Below are 17,595 nucleotides of genomic sequence, written 5' to 3' on the forward strand. Positions count from 1 at the left end.
TTGATACCGTTTTAGGTCGCTGCAAACATTTGTATAGGTAGGCTATGTGGGCGTCTCTCTTCTACTTTAATTTTATTTTCAACACCATTGCTACGTTGCTTGTGGTTTGGAGGAGCAGGGCATTTTGAGAGGATTATGACTAAGCATGCACGTTACTGGGCGAAAGATCTATTGTCGGAGCCGATATGTTTGATTATTATTATGACTACGTATCTTTGTTGATAATTTTGCAAAGTGCAGATGGGTCTGTGAAATTGGTCAGCGAACCGCAGTCCGAAGACATTCGGGGCCCTTTTACAATCTGACCGGCAAAGGTCGGAGTCATGCAGCAATGGGAGTAATTGGTTGGCGGAAGATTGATCACTTTCTGTCCAATCAGAGCGAGGGAACGCTAAAGTAAAATAGTTTGGTTGACTCGAGATCTGTGACAGCTCGCGCGTGCAGATGATGGCGGTAAATAAAAGCCGTATACAAAATAAAACCATGAAAACCTTTATCGTAGGACACTAACACCACTGTAAGAGAAAGAACAGAAAGAAATCAGGTGAGTGTCTCCTATAGTAGTTATGATCTTTTATATTATGATTAAAAGTTGAGAGCTTTTGTTTGTCAGTGTTTTGCACAGAAAATGACTTTAATCTTGCTTGGTTGACCTCGGTGTTTTGTTAAAATATTAACACAAAAGTTGATTTCAAAATCTTATTCTGGTTTTAAATCATCTGCGAAATCACGACTAAGGGATTGGGCTATGCGTTGTTGTCAATACCACCCAGAAGTTGTTGAGAGGGATTTCGCTAAAGAGAGGGTCTAGCAGTGGTCTTTGTTCTGGTAAGTAGTGCTACACCAGTATAGCTTGCCTGCTAAAACCAGCTAGCTAGTATACCGTTAGCTATTGATTGTCTGCATTGTCTAAATTTCTGGAAAAGACTGGCAAACTGGTGCAATGGTTGAGATGACGGACAATAATGTATTCCATGTTGAAACATTAATAAGCAGTCGAGAAATAAAAGATACGGCTAACCAAATAGCGTCATGGAAAATCTGTTGATGGCTGGTGAGAGCAAAGTGGGCTTGTCAAAGCCACGTAGTTTGGGCTAGCATTCAGCGCATTGCCAGTAAGCGTAGGCTAGCCATCTAGCAAGCCAACTAACCTTGCTAGTGTGTGATAGCTACAAGTCGCTTGCTTTGCAAGCTAGCTAGCTGAGAGTCTATAGGGTGATGGGCTAACTTAGTTTTGATAATGTTAGGATACACACACCTGAAGTATTATGTTTTTCTATTCTGATACGTTTGTTTCATGACATTATGGTTAGCAAATAGACGATGCACTGATTAAGATGCTCTACAATTAGCCTGTTAAACATCATGGATGTAAAGACCATTTAGCTACATTTTACAACCACCGTTTGAAACGGTGTCCCAACATCACCAAACCTGAGCTATTTTTTGAGACGGCTAGCTGGCTAGCATGCGACCGAACAATACCAGAAGCCTTTCCCAACCTCGTGAACGTAGGTGTAGCTGGCTGCTGAACTTTATAACATTACTTCTTGCTTAAAATATCAAGCTGGTTGTCTTTAATGATCGCTTCGGCAGAGACCAGCAGTTCATTTCCGACGTTACAGGTCTGTTTACAACTTGACTAATAGGTAAAATATTTGCTTAAAATATAACGTCAAATAATAAGTCTGACTTGTGCTGTAGAAAATGTTGATCGGTATACAGATAACGTTCACGTTACCATGTTCGCATTAACGTAGATCGTTACTATTTGACAGCCGTGAGTGTGTAAATATAACGTTTGCTAGCTGTTTGTTTTATAGGAGATGCATTGCCTAACGTTGCTTTGTATCGGACCATGTCTGAACAATGGTGACAAACCAAATATTTACCCCTTTAACACACTGGCGTAGCCGAACTTGGTAGCTAATTGTGGATGTCTTGATACCTATTGGATGCAACAACCACAATAGTGAAATCCCTAAGATTAACTATTTGCTAGCCTCGTTCTGTATTGACATGTACAGAAGTATTTGGGGACATTTTTGATCTCCATTTAATCGATTTGGTATTTATAACAAGGTGCCTATAAATAAACGCAAATGAGTGTTGTACCTTCATGTATGTCCTAGGCCTGTGTATTGTAAGATCTGCTACGCAGTTCCATCCCTCGAAATCATTCCCATCTAGGTTTTCCACTTACATTGGAAATTCTTTTACAGTGTTCCGATGTGCGCCTGTGGTTTGAAGTTGGTTGTCTGAAGGCCGCAGTAAAAGTTCTCTCTGATTCTAATGGTGACTGTGCTTTTACCATCACCAGAGGACTAACTTCAGGCTCGTCACTGTAAGTACTCCAAAATGTGGTTTAATTATATGAACTTAAAAACTCCTTTGCAACAAGACACATTTAGAAACTTAAGAATCATCGAAACACTGAACAGCAGCAGGACACCCCCTCTGTGTGCCTGAGTAGACACAGCAGGGGGGGGGGGGGTGCAGTGTACTGCACAAAGGACCCAACAGAGCCACGGGAGCCCATTCACTCCAGTAGCAAGCACACTAGGAGCTTGGCCTCTGTGTTTCAGTCTCAATCATTTACATTTATTTATAGCGCCATGATGGGAAAGTCAGCTTAATTTTCGTATCTGATAAATTATCTGATTGTATTACTATTCATGTCTTTGTGAGTGTGTGTGTGTGTGTTGTTCTTTCATCCATTGATGCACATTTGTTTAGTTTGTTTGTTCTTGCTAGTTTTATAATGTTTTTGTAAAGTCTTATAAAGTTGGAGTTCTCTAAGCACATGTGTCTTCCTATCCCCAGAATGTGTTCTCTGTGGACGCGGCGGCCAACGTACCCCTGACTGCGTGAGCACATGCTGTTTCAGCGGTTGCGATGGACCGCTGCAAGCATGTGGGCCGCCTGCGCTTGGGACAGGACCACTCGACGCTGAACCCGCAGAAATGGCTCTGCACGGACTGTGGCACCGGCGAGTCGGTGTGGGCGTGCCTCAAGTGCGCGCACGTGGCCTGCGGGCGCGACCTGCACGACCATGCGCTCGCCCACTTCCAGGCCTCGCGCCACCCACTGGCCATGGAGGTCCGTGAGCTGGACGTCTTCTGCTTCGCCTGCGGCGACTACGTGCTCAACGACAACGCCGAGGGCGACCTGAAGCTGCTCCGCGGCGCGCTGTCCACCATCCGCAGCCCCAACAGGCGCTCGCTGCGCTCCTCGGCGGCGGCAGGCGGTGGCGAAGGGGGCGCGTGGATGGAGGCGGAGGGGATGCTGCGGCCGCCCTCCCAGGTGGCGCTGTGGCACCGGCGGAAGGCGCTGCTGGGCCGCATGCTGCAGCAGTGGCGGCGCCGGCGGCAGGACGAGGAGCGCAAGCGCAGCCGCAAGCTGGAGCAGGAGAGGCAGGAGCGCCGCGAAGTCAAGAGGAGGCTCCTGGGAGAGCTGGCCGGCAGCGGCGGTGGCGTTGGCGGCGGCGGCGGAGGGCCGCCCAGGAAGAGCGCGCGCTTGCTCACGCAGGCACCGCGGCCCACGCTCACACTCGTGCCCTTCAAGTTCCGGGACCCGCCCGAGCGCCTGCCGCAGGTCTCGTCGCCGCCAGCCCCGTCGGCTGCCGTGCGGAGACCCTCGGCGCTGTCGGTCCGGAACGCCAATGCCCAGTCGCCCAAGCCGCGGCGGTACCACGCATCCTTGACCCCGCGGCGCCGGAGGCTGGCGCCAGGCGTCACTGGGCTGCGTAACCTGGGCAACACTTGCTACATGAACTCCATCCTGCAGGTGCTAAGCCACCTGCAGAAGTTCCGCGAGTGTTTCCTGACGCTGGACCTGTGCGAGACCGAGGAGCTGCTGGCCAAAACCAAGACCTCGCAGGGTGTCAAGGGCGTTGTGGTGGGGAGTGGCGGAGGAGGAGGAGGAGCCATCGATGGAGGAGGAGCAGGAGTAGCAGGAGGTGGGACTGGAGCGGTGCAGGGCGAGGCCAGGGGTCCGGCTGCGGGCAGCAACAAGGAGTCCCGCTCGTCCTCGCGCCAGCGCATGTCGCTGTGCCACGAACTGCACACGCTCTTCAGGGTCATGTGGTCGGGCCGCTGGTCACTGGTGTCGCCCTTCGCCATGCTGCACTCAGTGTGGAACCTGATCCCGGCGTTCCGCGGCTACGACCAGCAAGACGCGCAGGAGTTCCTCTGCGAGCTGCTGGATAAGGTGCAACAGGAGCTGGAGTCCAACGGCAGCAAGCGCCGCATCCTCATGCCCATCACCCAGCGCAAGCTCTCCAAGCAGGTGCTCAAGGTGCTCAACACCATCTTCCACGGCCAGCTACTCAGCCAGGTGAGCTCACCTTCCTCCGCATCTCTCTTACCCGTCTCTGCTCCGTCTCTGCTATCCTTCATGTAGTCTTCCACAGTGCACCGAGTTCTGCTTTGGGTACTGCTGACACATTAAGTGCTGTCCGTTCTACTTCTCCAAGTTTTTGATTGCTCAAATTCTAAAATTATCTAAGTTTGATATTAATTATATTCAAATATGGTAAGTTTTCTTTCTTTGGGAGTAATTACTGTACAAGTTAGGTATTTTCTTTGCACATCTTTTAAGTTAATCAGGTATAGGTAATAGTCCTGATGTAATCCTTGCTGATTCGAATGCTCTGATGGCTGTAGAACTCATTAAGTCCGTTAGTCTGGAGTCATCGGGCTAATGCATCAAGATTCCTCTCTTACGGGAAGAGGTCCAAAGCCCAAAGGTTTTTTTAACATATGTGCAGTGGTAATAAGCATACACATTTAGGGCCAAACAAACAGAGATATATGCTCACAAGCAATCAGGGGATTAAATTGGCGAATAGAAAAGGGAGAACTGATTCTTGCTGATGATCCAGTGAGATTATCCTGCCTATTAATGTTGGAGGCGTGTTTAATAACTGCTGAATCTGTGTTTTTGGGAGCTTGAAAGCATCTGCTACTCTTTGCTAAACCACAGGGACCTGTGGATCCTAAAGGTTCCCCTCTGCTCGTGGTGCGTGTGCGCGTGTGTGTGTGTGTGTGTTCTGACTGGATACATTCAGCTGTCTGTTACCCTCAAGCTTTAAATACTGCTGCTTTTAAAAGTCTGACTTCTGAAGCAAATTGAAGGACAATAAAGTACTGCGCCACATACTGTAAATAAAGCTTTATTATTTGGGCTGTTCTAAGTACTTATTGTGGCTTATGGTCTGGTTATTGTTGTTTGTGTTGCATTATAATGGTGATGAAGTTCTAATTCAATTCAGATTTACTTGGTGACCCAGTACTGCATACTGCAGGGATGGAGACACTCCTGCAAAGCTGTTTTCCATAGCATCACCATGGCAGTACTGGTGACGCTGATTAGTGACTAGATGTAGCGCCATTGTTTGTTGGCACACTGTTTTTTCATACGCTGCTAGTTAAACATTTTTGAGGGAACTATACATATTTGAGGTAACTGTTAAAACTTTTTCTCTTGGCTTTGTATAAATGTAGGATGTTGTGGTTCCGTATCCAGGACATGTTGTTCGTCATACAGGCTTAATCGATGCGCGGGGAGCCGCAGACTCATCTGTCATCACTGACATGACAGCAATCTAATAATGAAGTAATTGGACTCCATTGCCTGTGACTCAGAATCTTGCCTTTTATAACAAATCAATTAATCACCCTTAGCAACTCTCCAGTGGTCGACCTTGAGAAACTCCTAACGGACGTGTCTACGGTGAGAGGGAAGGATAATCCGTCGCAGTGGCACTGCCTGCTTTCGGCAAGCTGGGTTCAGACTTGCCTAGCCTTCTATTCTCTGCTCTCTTTGTTTGTGAGTAGGTGCCCTGGCTTTGACTACTGCTAAGGCTATACGTATCATTAAATATTAGAGAGCATGGAGAGAAAGTGGAGGGGGGACGACCCCACCCTTTTTTTTCTGGATTGCTGTAGTTCCACATCATTGGGTTGGTAACTTGTAATCAAGGGATTCCCAGTTCAACCCAGCGTCTCTGGGCTCTGAGTGGAAGGCTTCTTGGTGCTCTCGGCAGCTGGCTATACAATTACAGGAAAAAATGTGAAGCCGTAAGCTTATTCTGTTCAGTTGATAAGCCCATCTTAAATGCAGATCATTCAGCTTCATCACAGCACTTGTGACTTGCGGCGTAGTGCTTTTGGGGGAGCCACTTATCATCTCTTTGTTTCTATTCGTATGCTGCTGCTTGGTGGGGAATATTAATGTACCTCTCTGAATATTATTTATAAATGTATGCAGCCGCTCCTACATTAGCTCTCCTCCCTCACCCTTTCTTCCACCTTGTACCTTCTCTGTCAGGTACCTTTCACATGTACTCTTTCTTTCTTTCTTTCTTTCTTTCTTTCTTTCCCTTTTCCTTCTTTTTTGCCTTTCTTTCTTGTCTATCTTTCTCTCGCTCATCTTTTTCTTATTTCTGTGTCCACAATTTGCTCTTAATTTGTCTCTCTTCCTCTCCCTCTCCCTCTCTCTCTCTCTCTCTCTCTCTCTCTCTCTCTCTCTCTCTCTCTCTCTCTCTCTCTCTCTCTCTCTCGGCCTCCAGGTGACGTGTCTTTCTTGCAAGCACAAGTCCAACACGGTGGAGCCTTTCTGGGACCTGTCCTTGGAGTTCCCAGAGCGGTACCACAGCGGGCAGAAAGCCTCCGGCTCGCTGGGCCTGAAGAGCTGCTCCCTCACGGAGATGCTGGCCAAGTTCACCGAAACCGAGGCGCTGGAGGGACGTATCTACGCCTGCAACCACTGCAACAGTCAGTACCCTCAGTGCACACATTTGTTTCAACTAAAGGCCTGCACACAGGGCCGGTCTGCGACATGACGGCGTCACGACGCTCTAATCGGCCCCTTTTTATTTTTCAGGGCGATTTTGATACGTCATAATAGAACACAGCTGTCTGGGACGATGAGTGATCGCGTCGCCAGTAGCGTGTGTAGTAAAGCGATTAAAAAAAAAAAAGAATTCCACCGTCGCATTTGACTGTCACATCGCCGGCCGTGTGTGGTGGGCTTAACGTGGCTGTAATTATATTGTACTTTTGTGTCGTTTTCTTCAATACACTGTGAACACAAAGTGGTAGATAATTGGGGTTTTGCAAGCATAGACACAGCTCGATCATTTGTGCTTATTGTTATTGTGACAGTCTGTTTGGACTGTTACGAATTTGGGTTGCTTGTATGTTAGGTATGAGGAAAATGAGATTTGGTGTTTTCTTTGTGTGACAGAGAAGAGACGAAAGACGTCTCACAAGCCACTGATTCTCACAGAGGCCTGCAAGCAGCTTTTGATCTACCGCCTGCCTCAGGTGCTACGGTTACACCTCAAACGCTTCCGGTAGGTTCCGTCCTCGTCCACTTGTCAGCCTTCATCACCCATCAAAACCTTTTTTGTTTTTCTTTTCTTACACCAGTTCCCAGGACTATGAATATTTGGATTCCTCAGTAAAGTACTTTTTATAAAATGGTTACAAAGCAGTTTGAGCAACCACTTCACTTAGAACTAAGTAACTAATTGATAGATTATGGTGGAACGTGTTTTTCAAATTGCTTAATGGAAAATGACACATTGAGAGAGCTTTTAATAATTGTTGAACTTATCAAGGCTTGAATTTCTTAGAGGAAAAATTAAACCTCTGTTGTCAGCGTCCAAACAGTTTCTAAAGGCAAGATAGAGATCAGGATATTATTGTAACCTGCAGTCTTGTTGCAGAAGATTTTAATGGGCAAACCACACAAGAGCATTGCTGTTAAAGAGGCCATGGCTTGACAAAGAAATGTGTTACAAGCATTTTTGTTTTTTTTTAACACACAACTTACAAAACACTTTTACAAAGAAACACTTCACAAGACAACAGTTTAAAACCAAGAATAATCTAGCTAAGTTAAAAATGTGTTGGAAATGTTGTCTGAAACTTTTTCACAACATAAAAAAAACACCTTTTTTGTAGAAATGCAGCCGCCCCCACACATCCGCACAAACACCAGAATGAAAGATGACAAGTCTTCTTTGGTTTTAGAAACCAAACCTTAGCTCTAGTTCCCACCACATGGATGTTGCAATGGATGCCAACAAGTGCAAAAAATGCTGTTGTAACTATCCAATGTGGTAGCACACAGATATATTCTTACAACAGAAGGAAATGTACCAAATCACTGCACAGTGTGGAAGCTTTGCATGCCAGTGAAGGCACGTGTGCAGTTTTTGTCACAGATGTCCTTTTCAGGATTAATCAGCTGAGATGGATTTCCTCTCAGTTCTGTAGTGGCTACCACTTCATTGTAAGGAACTTTAGGTTACACAAGTTTAGCAATGAAGGATTTTGCTACAGTGACCTCTTGTTGGTTCGCATTACATACTGTGTTGCTGACTGAATTGTGGAAGTAAATTTAACCTTTAATCCAAAATATTTTTATATTTACCCTATTGGCCAACAAATGTCCACAGTCCTCAAAGTCTCCCAATACATGATGAGTATTTAAAGTTGAGTTTTACACTGCATTCCAAATTATGCAAATTACATTTTTCTCAGATTTTCCTAAATACAGTAGTTGATGCAAATGACAGTCAGTATAATTTTCAAGTCATCAACCATCAAGAGTATAATTCGAATTTTATTGAACAAACCTCCTAATGATAACAGTATTTTTTTGAAAAATAAAAAACTCAATCACTGTTCCAAATTATGCACAACAGAATTTCAAGACATTTTATAGGTTGTAAAGAACTAAAAATGGTAATTTGTTGAATTTGCAGCATTAGGAGGTATTTTAAATCAAAAGCTATTTCAATCAAAAACATCTTAACAGGCCAAGTTACATGTTAACATAGGACCCCTTCATTGATATCACCTTCACAATTCTTGCATCCATTGAACTTGTGAGTTCTTGGAGAGTTTCTGTCTTCTTCTGAGATGTCTTTGCAGGATGTCAAAATAGCCTCCCAGATCTGCTGCTTGGATGTGAACTGCCTCCCACCCTCAGATATTTTGCTTGATTATGCTCCAAAGGTTCTCAATAGGGTTGAGGTCAGGGGAAGATTTCTCTCCTTTTATGCCCATAGCAGTTTCTCTCCTTTTATGCCCATAGCAGCCAATGACCCAGAGGTATTCTTTGCAGCAGGAGATCAGTGTTTCCCATACGTTGACTAAAACATGTCTTTGCCGCCTCCTTGCTGACGTCTCAGCCTTGTTGGGACATGGTGGCCATTCATCCTCCATTACTCCATCCATCTGGACCATCTAGGGTTGCACGGCACTCATCCGTAAACAAAACTGTTTGAAAATTAGTTTTTTAGGGGTGGCTGAATAGTAGGTTTATGCACACATGGGCGGATTATGAACTTTCGTATACCGTAATACACAGATGTATTAAGGGCCCCCCACTAATTGTTGTATATGTGGGAGGGGGGGTTTGGGAGTCCTCCCCCAGAACATTTTTAATTTGTTTGATGTGATTTCCTGTATTCTGGTGCATTTTGGGGATGGCCAATACTAAATTCAATCAGATTCATATAGCCTACATCCTGATTTGTTGATATTGAGGCAATGATTCCATGCAAAGGCTTGGGCTTCAGGGCCCCCTGACCCCTTGGGCCCCTGGGCCTGGGCCCGGTAGGCCCGTGCAGTAATCCATCCCTGTATGCACACTTGCAAACTTCTTGAGGATCCAACACCTTGAGGTTCGCGGGACTCCAGAGGCACCAGCAGCTTCAAATACCTGTTTGCTGCTTTGCAATGGCATTTCAGAATTTTGTCTGGCAGAAACCTTCCTTACTATGCATTTGTCTGCACAAACCCGCCTGTGTTCTGAATTAGCAACACATTTCTTCACAGTACGATGATCACGCATACGTTTTCGGGATATATCCAATGTTTTCATACCTTGTCCAAGGTAGTGCACAATTTTACGCTTTCCAGCAGCGGGGAGATTCTTTTTTATTTCCCATATTGCTTAAAACCTGTGGCATGCTTAATAATGTGGAACATCCTTCTTAAGTAGTTTTCCTTTGATTTGGCTCACCTGGCAAACGAATTATCACAGGTGCCTGAGACACAATACCATCCATGAGTTTAATTGAAAAAAAAAAAAAAATGTTTATGACCCTTAAATCTAAAACTATCCCCTGAATCACCTAAGGGTCCACAAGTGACCATTTAAAGTCAGACTCATACTCTCTCCACTATTGGAAAGTTTATTGGCACCTATGTGAGATATATGTGTGTGTATATATATATATATATATCCGTGAATTAGTGAAACACACACAGCACACAGTGTACACACAGTGAAGTGAAGCACACACTAATCCCGGCGCAGTGAGCTGCCTGCATCAACAGCGGCGCTCGGGGAGCAGTGAGGGGTTAGGTGCTGGTCAGGGTTCGAACCGGCAACCCTCCAGTTACAGGTCCGAAGTGCTAACCAGTAGGCCACGGCTGCCCTGGTTAGCCCATATATAGGTGTTTGTGTGTATATAGCTGATATATAAGGGGTGTGTGTATATACGGTATAACAGCGTCTTGACGTATGGACTTAATGGACGAGGCAGAGGCAAGAACGTAGTGGAGTAGAGCAAAGCAGGGTGGAGAAAATAGCATTTTTAATACAGGTAAATTCATAGAGTAAAATAGAATTTTTAATACAGGTAAATTCATAGAGTAAAATAGAATTTTTAATACAGGTAAATTCACAGAATAAAATTTCTCCGTCAGCACAATAGCACAATGTGCCAATTTAACTTAACTGAGCCGCTCTCCAGATAACTCGACAATCCTATGTGGTTAAATATCCATCTGCGTTCCCCCAGAATTCATTTGAACCCTTGATATTGAATTGTGTTCTTTGCACAGCCAAAGCTAAACTGCCTTACCTTTTCCTGTGTCGTCATAGGTGGTCTGGAAGAAACCACCGGGAGAAAATCGGTGTGCACGTGGCGTTTGATCAGGTCCTGAACATCAAGCCCTACTGCTGCAGAGACTCCGCCTCTGGCCTCCACCGAGAGGGCTTCACCTATGACCTCTCTGCTGTAGTGATGCATCATGGGAAGGGCTTTGGCTCAGGACACTATACAGCATATTGCTACAACACTGAGGGCGGTGAGTACAGGCAATCTCAGACAGGAAAGAGCTATTACATTTGCTTTGCTGGGGAAGTCAGAATGGATTTCACCTCAAAATACCTATAGCTCTACATTTTTCATGAGGCCATTTTCAGACACATAATTATGGTCAGAAGGAAAAATCCAAACTACTACTGACTAATAATAATAATAATAACTTACAAAGTGTTGTCCCATAAAGAAATTCATGAAGAGAATACTGTTCTGAAATGGATGCTTGCATAGAGCTTAAGTGTTGTTAACTGTGAAAGCCCTCTCTTAAGGAATGCTCTGCTGTGTGTTTGCATTTGGGCAGGTTTCTGGGTTCACTGTAACGACTCGGTGATGAACGTGTGCTCTGTGGAGGAGGTGTGCAACACTCAGGCCTACATCCTGTTCTATACCCAGCGCTCAGCGTGAGGGGGCGGGGCTCCGTCAGCCGCACCGCCTGCCTCTTTTAACCACCACCAGCCAATCCTGCCCCTGCCAGAGCAGAGAGACAGCCAGCAAGAGACGGATGGGGACCTGCTGCCTGCATATGTACAGACACACACCATGACACACACACACACACACACACACACACACACACACCTCACACACACGCATTCAGAGAACCATTCTTAACCAGGGCATTTTAAACTTAGGACCAAGCTCTGCGTTCTGAGCAGGGTTGAGCGTGGGGCGTGCAGGGTCTGGCCCTTCCCATTCAGAGCCTTGCCCCCCCAACCCCCCCCCCCCCCCCCCCCCAGATGGACGTTGCCGCTGCAGCAGCTGCTGCAGAGCAGAGTGATGTTCTGATGCTCACGGAGACGTTGCACAAGACGTGAGGTTGTTGGTGAGCCTCTGTTAGGCTCTCAGATCGCATCTCTTCACGTTGTCAGAAAAAAAAGAGAGGGCATTGACCGACTTGATTGATTGATTGATTGATTGATCGTTCGATTGACCGATCGATTGAATTATTGATTGAATGATTGTTCAGATTTGAGGGGAAAGTTATGGAGAGGAGTGGCTTGTCTCCTTCCAGAACGAGAGCAGAGCAATATAAAATCGACGTCACGACAGGAAATCAACAAGCAAAAATCAGGAAAAATCTTTGACTTTGTAATACAAGTTTGTTTTTTTTACTACTCTGCTGTTTCTATTTGGGTTGTGGCTGTTGTTATTAAACCTCTGTCGCCAGGTAATCAGGAAATATCACTGCTGTCCTATCAATCATGAATGGAAGGAGTACATTTTTAAGAAGAAAGAAGGAAAACAATGGGTTGTGATGAACTAGTAATGAAACAATCTAATGACAATGAATGTCTTGTTCTTTTGTTTATTTTTTTGTTTTTGTTTTCTTTTTGTATGGGGTTGGGGTGTGGGTTGTAGTTTTTTCACTCCATCGTGAGGGTGGAGAAGTAGACCAGTGGTCAGCTAGAGCTGTGGTCAGCAGCTCTGGCCTTTTAGTCCTGTGTTGTGAAAGCACCTGTGATTACTGTACTGATCAAACAACAGATGCCAGATGATGATGATGATGATGATGATGGTGATGATGAAGATTAAACGCCTAAAATACACAGCAGTTAGTCGGAGGGTTTTACTTTATTTGTGAGCACTTCCCGGTTCAAATGCGCGCTTCCTGGTTTAAATGAGTTCAACATCTTCTATTGAGTGTAATACAATATCTTACTGTTTCTGTACATACAAGAACGCTGTTTTACTGGCTTGGAAATATGCCAGAGGTCATTATATGATTGCAAGTTGTTAATCTTTGGTTAATCTTTAAAGATATACATATTTTTGTTTTTGTTTCTTTTAATTTGTAAATATGTATCAGATAAAACTTTACTTAAAGCTAGCTTAGCAAATCATTACCCACTGTTAAATAGGCAAGATTGTTTGAGCTTCTGTCCCATTTTGTAAATGGTCTTTTTGCACCTTAGCAAATGGCTTATCCCTCTTTATCCATCGCATGGCAAATCTATGCAAATGGCTTGCCCTTGAGTCAGTGCCTCCATCAGATAGCTAGGATTAGGAATAGTCTACACAAAATGTTGGACAAGCCGTGTCCTACATTTTGTCCAGTGTACTGCATTTTCTTTTCTTTTCTTTTCGATATGTTGAAAGCCCCTTTTTTTCATTTCAGTGCAAATGAATGTGGCTTTCTAGTCAGTAGACCTTTGCAGTGAATAGGAAATACCACAATGAGAGATTTGTGTGTACAGTTTATATGCACAAAAGTATGTGATGCTACGGGTCATGCAGAATTTTGGTATATTTATGGAACGAGGGGATCAAACTGACCTTCACTCCTGTAGAGACCCATAAATAACCTGATCAGAAAAGAAAACACAAAAGCCCTGGAACCCACAGGTTGGTATTTTATCCTTACTTGAAAACAGATCTTTTGTCTTTCCTGCCTTTAGTCACTTAATTTGGAGAGACATCCTTAGTCTCCTCTCTTTTTAATGTTTATTTTAATGTAGTGTTTGTAGTCACAGGTGGTTACAAGGGCGGCCTCCGGTGTATTTAAGGAGTACTACCGGCCAGAGAAGTGCAAAGGCGTTGTGTGGAAAATACAAACTTGACTAAATATGTGCTTTAAAATATCAGGCACACCATATAAGATGTACTGATGGAATTGAACAACGAAGGACCTGTACAGCATGTTACATCTGAAAGCATGTCATGTCACTGCTTGGCTCAGCCATTGCTATACATGTCAAGTATGGCGTCACAGGCACTCTACAATATTATTACAGGCTAATTAGCTCCTGTTGTGTTTGGGAGCAGACACCTGGGTATGTATGACAGCCTGTACATGTCTGGCAGTGGGGTCAACAGATGCAACCAGACTTCACTTCACTCAGCACTTGGGGTAATCCTTGGCACCATCTTGACACCATACATTTTTGTAATTTGTAACGTTATGTATGGTGCTGTGAACCCTTGATTTGACTGGACGATGAAGGTTACAGAACAGCACCATTTAATGAGCCCTACATCCCAATTTATACCCACAAATTTGGGTAGTTAGTAGTTTCAGGAGAAAACACTAACACAGCTCCTACTTTATACTAATAGAGCACAGTAGTAGTAGAATGGTGCAGTAGTACCAGTGGTTTTCAAAGTGGGGGCCGCGAGGGGGTGCCAAGGGGGCCTCAGCAAGTTGGAAGGAAAAATAAAAGGAACAAATAAATACATTTGAAAATTTTAAATATACCTATTACTATGAGGGTTGTTATACAATGTCATTATAATATTGTGTCGCATATCTGGACATTATATTTTCCATGATAATGACTGAATAATAGTAGAGCGATAGCTGTCATATAGCAGAAAGCCCCAAATACAATTTTTACACACTGTATGCTCTTTCACAAAGTGCTTGTGGCTAAAATAATTATTAGGATTAGCTTAATGTATTTTTACATCTGCTGTTTGCCAGAACCTAGTGGTATTTGGGGGGCCTTGTCGTGGAAAAGTTTGGAAACCCCTGCCATAACATATCGTTGTGGAAAAAGTTCAAATAGTGTTAAAAAAAGGGCTGATCTTTTCAGTGGATGTTTGCACATTTGTAGAGAGGAATGGGAGTTCCATTGGGTTTAATGTTTGGTTTATCCTTTTAAAGAAGATAAGACTGTTTCAGGACACTTGCCAAATGCTATCAGGGAAAACGAACACACCACACAAATCGACACTTTTTTCCCCTTTGCTGAAACTTCATGGCCCACACAGAACAATTCATCTGTTCCCGTTCAGCTTTTAGGGCTTTTAATGCTTTGAAATTATCAACGTCTGGCAGAAGTTTTGTGGCGCATTTGTTTCGCTCTGTCGCCATCTCAACCCATTGGAGCAGAAACGCCTTTCACCCATCAGTCACACACGAGGATTAGGGAAGATGTGAGAGGAGTTCAGTTAACTGTGAGCAATGGTTTAATCCAGGCGATTAAGGAGGGAACATCTAGTGGAACCGAAGCAGAATCTCACAGGCCCTTTAGAGCCTGCAGAAAATTCTCAGCATTATAAGGTGTCAAAGTGGCCATAATCCTATCTACACACACACCTCTGGAGTCTACTGGTATAAACAACAACAACAGAAACTAGTTACACTGTTTCAGACAGACCCATATTTTTTGTGCACTATGTAACTGTTCTGTAATGCTGTGGAGTAACTATTAGGACATGGCTCTTGCAATTGCAATAGGTTGTTTTTTTATACAGGGTTCCTACACATTTTCCATTTCAAAATTCCATACTTTTTCCATACTCAAACGTTCAATCTTCTCGGTAGATTTTTCTGACCATATTCTAGACATTGTCAATGGAGTGTTCTACTAGCATTGTGAAGAGCTGTATAATAATGTTTATTATGAACGTGTTAGCCCTCAGAAAACACTTGCCCATTGTTGGATACTTTTCGATAAGGAAGTGCTGTGTTGGAAGGTGCACTCACATTTGATACAGCATACATATGTTGGAGACTAATGCACTGCTGGCAGAGGCCTCAGAAATCACCGTAAACAGTATTATTTGTTTGTAATAACAGTTTATCAGATAATGCAGTATCCATGTCTTGGTAACTTTTACAAAATCAAAAAAGTGTACCAGTGTTTTAGCCGAAAATAGCAGAGCTAGGTATAGGGCACGTGCATAGAACTGTGGTTTTCGATTTGGTTTTGGTATTTTTTCTGAGGACCCCCATTCAATTGTATCTTGATTATGTGGACTGACAACTTAAGCTACACAACAGTAGGAATGGTTTATTTTGACCTGAGTGAAGTGATTAGTACTGTAGATGCAATAGTCTGGAAACACAAATATTTCTCCATACCCTTGTTTCTTTTTTCCATACTTATCCAGACCTGGAAATTACTAAAATTAAATTCCATACTTTTCCAGGTTTTTCATACTGCGTAGGAACCCTGTTTATAGACAGCACAAGCAGGCCCCTCCTGAAACATACAATAATACCATACAATTTAGGTCAATTTTATTCTTGTTGTGACAGTGTGTGAACATGTGTGTGTGTGTGTGTATGTGTTAGAGAGGAGTGGTTGAGGGGGCACACTGTGTATATACTGTGAGGAATGATATGTAAATGTTCAACTGCACTCTTAATCTAGGTCACACTAGGGAAAGATTCCTGACATGTATTAAGCATAGTCCTAGACTAACAGAGAACTTCAATGAGGATATCCACTTAAAACGTTTTTGTGTCAAATTTAGGTGTAATTTTGCAGTGTATAACATTTAAAGGCACAGGTCTGACCAGCAGGTGTCACTAAGTCACATGTGTGGCAAACTATCCAGCACTTGCCAAGTGACGACAGCACACAGTTGTGAAAGAAAGGCATGTCAGTCCTATGTCAAATCTTTTATTAAGAATCCAAGAGAGCTGTGATGTATCTATGGTAGCAAACTGGATAGAAAGGAGTAATGATGAAACATGCCAGTGAATCTGATATCATATAGATTCTATGATGCACTACCACTGTGGTTATAAAGACGGTTTGATGGTCTGGCTGCGTTATGGAATTATGGTTAATTGCTGTAGAGATAAATCTCAGCTGTTCTTTCTCAGGTCTGTCAATATTTCATCATATGTCATAAATAAAAAAAGCACACCCTTTTTTTTCATCCTTTTCAAGCGAAACCAAAATACTTGAACAATATGCTAAAAGGCCAAAAAGACACAAAAAGCATGATATGAAAACATTCAAAGACAATAGAATTTCATTCATATAAATTCACCAGGAGAACTAAATGTAATTTCAATGAGCCCCAAGCATGTCTGACAACTTTGGAATGTTTTTACCCCTCCTGTCATAGCAAGCTATGGTCGTGTCTCCTTGCAAAATACATGAATGCCAGAGTGCAGGCATGCATAAGCACATTCTCAGATATTCAGCACATAAGCTGATAGCTTAATATCACACAAGGCCATTGCCACATCCTCAATGCATCTTCTGATTATCTTTCACCCTGTAAGGGTTACCTCAAACAAAATAAGAAAAGAAAAATAAATCCCACTTGGTTTAAAGCAGAGACTGAAGACACACAACAATGGATGAAGAAAAGAAAAAAAATCTAATTTAAAAGGCTATAAAATTCACGTTGGGGCCCATGATGTTCAATCACTGCCAGTCGTAAAGTCTATACAAAGATGATGGAAGGAGCGGTAGGATAACCAAACCAGAGCTGTGTCCATCACCCCCCATCTCCTCTGTCTATCTTCAGAAGGGCTGCCATTCTTTCTTCCAGCCTTATCAGTCACGCCTCAGTCATCGTTGGCCATTAGTTCTCATTAGTCAGCCTTCACATGCAAGTCGGGCCGTTCACAGCGAGCTCACAGCCACCCAGCTCGCGAAGCTCGTGGGTTTCAGCATCAAATCCCCCCCATTGTCACGGCTTTTTTTTTTTTTGTGAACAGGATGACGTGCCGCTCGATTAAAAACGGCGACCTCGTGCCGGGAAAAGTGCAAATCGTTCAT

At 43.7% G+C, this 17,595-nt stretch overlaps 1 protein-coding gene across 2 annotated transcripts; it reads left to right on the top strand.

Annotated features, from left to right (window-relative positions):
* The first annotated feature begins 33 nt into the window (after positions 1-33).
* Positions 34-11,852, top strand: usp49 (ubiquitin specific peptidase 49). 2 transcript variants are annotated; one of them, XM_076267340.1, is made up of 7 exons: positions 34-544; positions 2,223-2,344; positions 2,824-4,335; positions 6,572-6,776; positions 7,249-7,357; positions 10,909-11,114; positions 11,433-11,852. In XM_076267340.1, exons 3-7 carry the CDS (start codon positions 2,896-2,898, stop codon positions 11,534-11,536), a joined length of 2,064 nt encoding a protein of 687 aa, XP_076123455.1. In that variant the 5' UTR covers positions 34-544; positions 2,223-2,344; positions 2,824-2,895; the 3' UTR covers positions 11,537-11,852. The 2 variants fall into 2 exon arrangements, with proteins under 2 accessions (XP_076123455.1, XP_076123456.1); XM_076267341.1 differs by lacking the exon at positions 34-544 and adding an exon at positions 551-1,625.
* Positions 11,853-17,595: the final 5,743 nt, after the last annotated feature.

Source organism: Alosa pseudoharengus, unplaced genomic scaffold (assembly GCF_046254945.1).
Source record: "Alosa pseudoharengus isolate Yale_2024_CS ecotype anadromous, Long Island Sound unplaced genomic scaffold, YU_APseudo_1.1 YU_APseudo_1.1_scf_5, whole genome shotgun sequence".
Lineage (NCBI taxonomy): Eukaryota > Metazoa > Chordata > Actinopteri > Clupeiformes > Clupeidae > Alosa > Alosa pseudoharengus.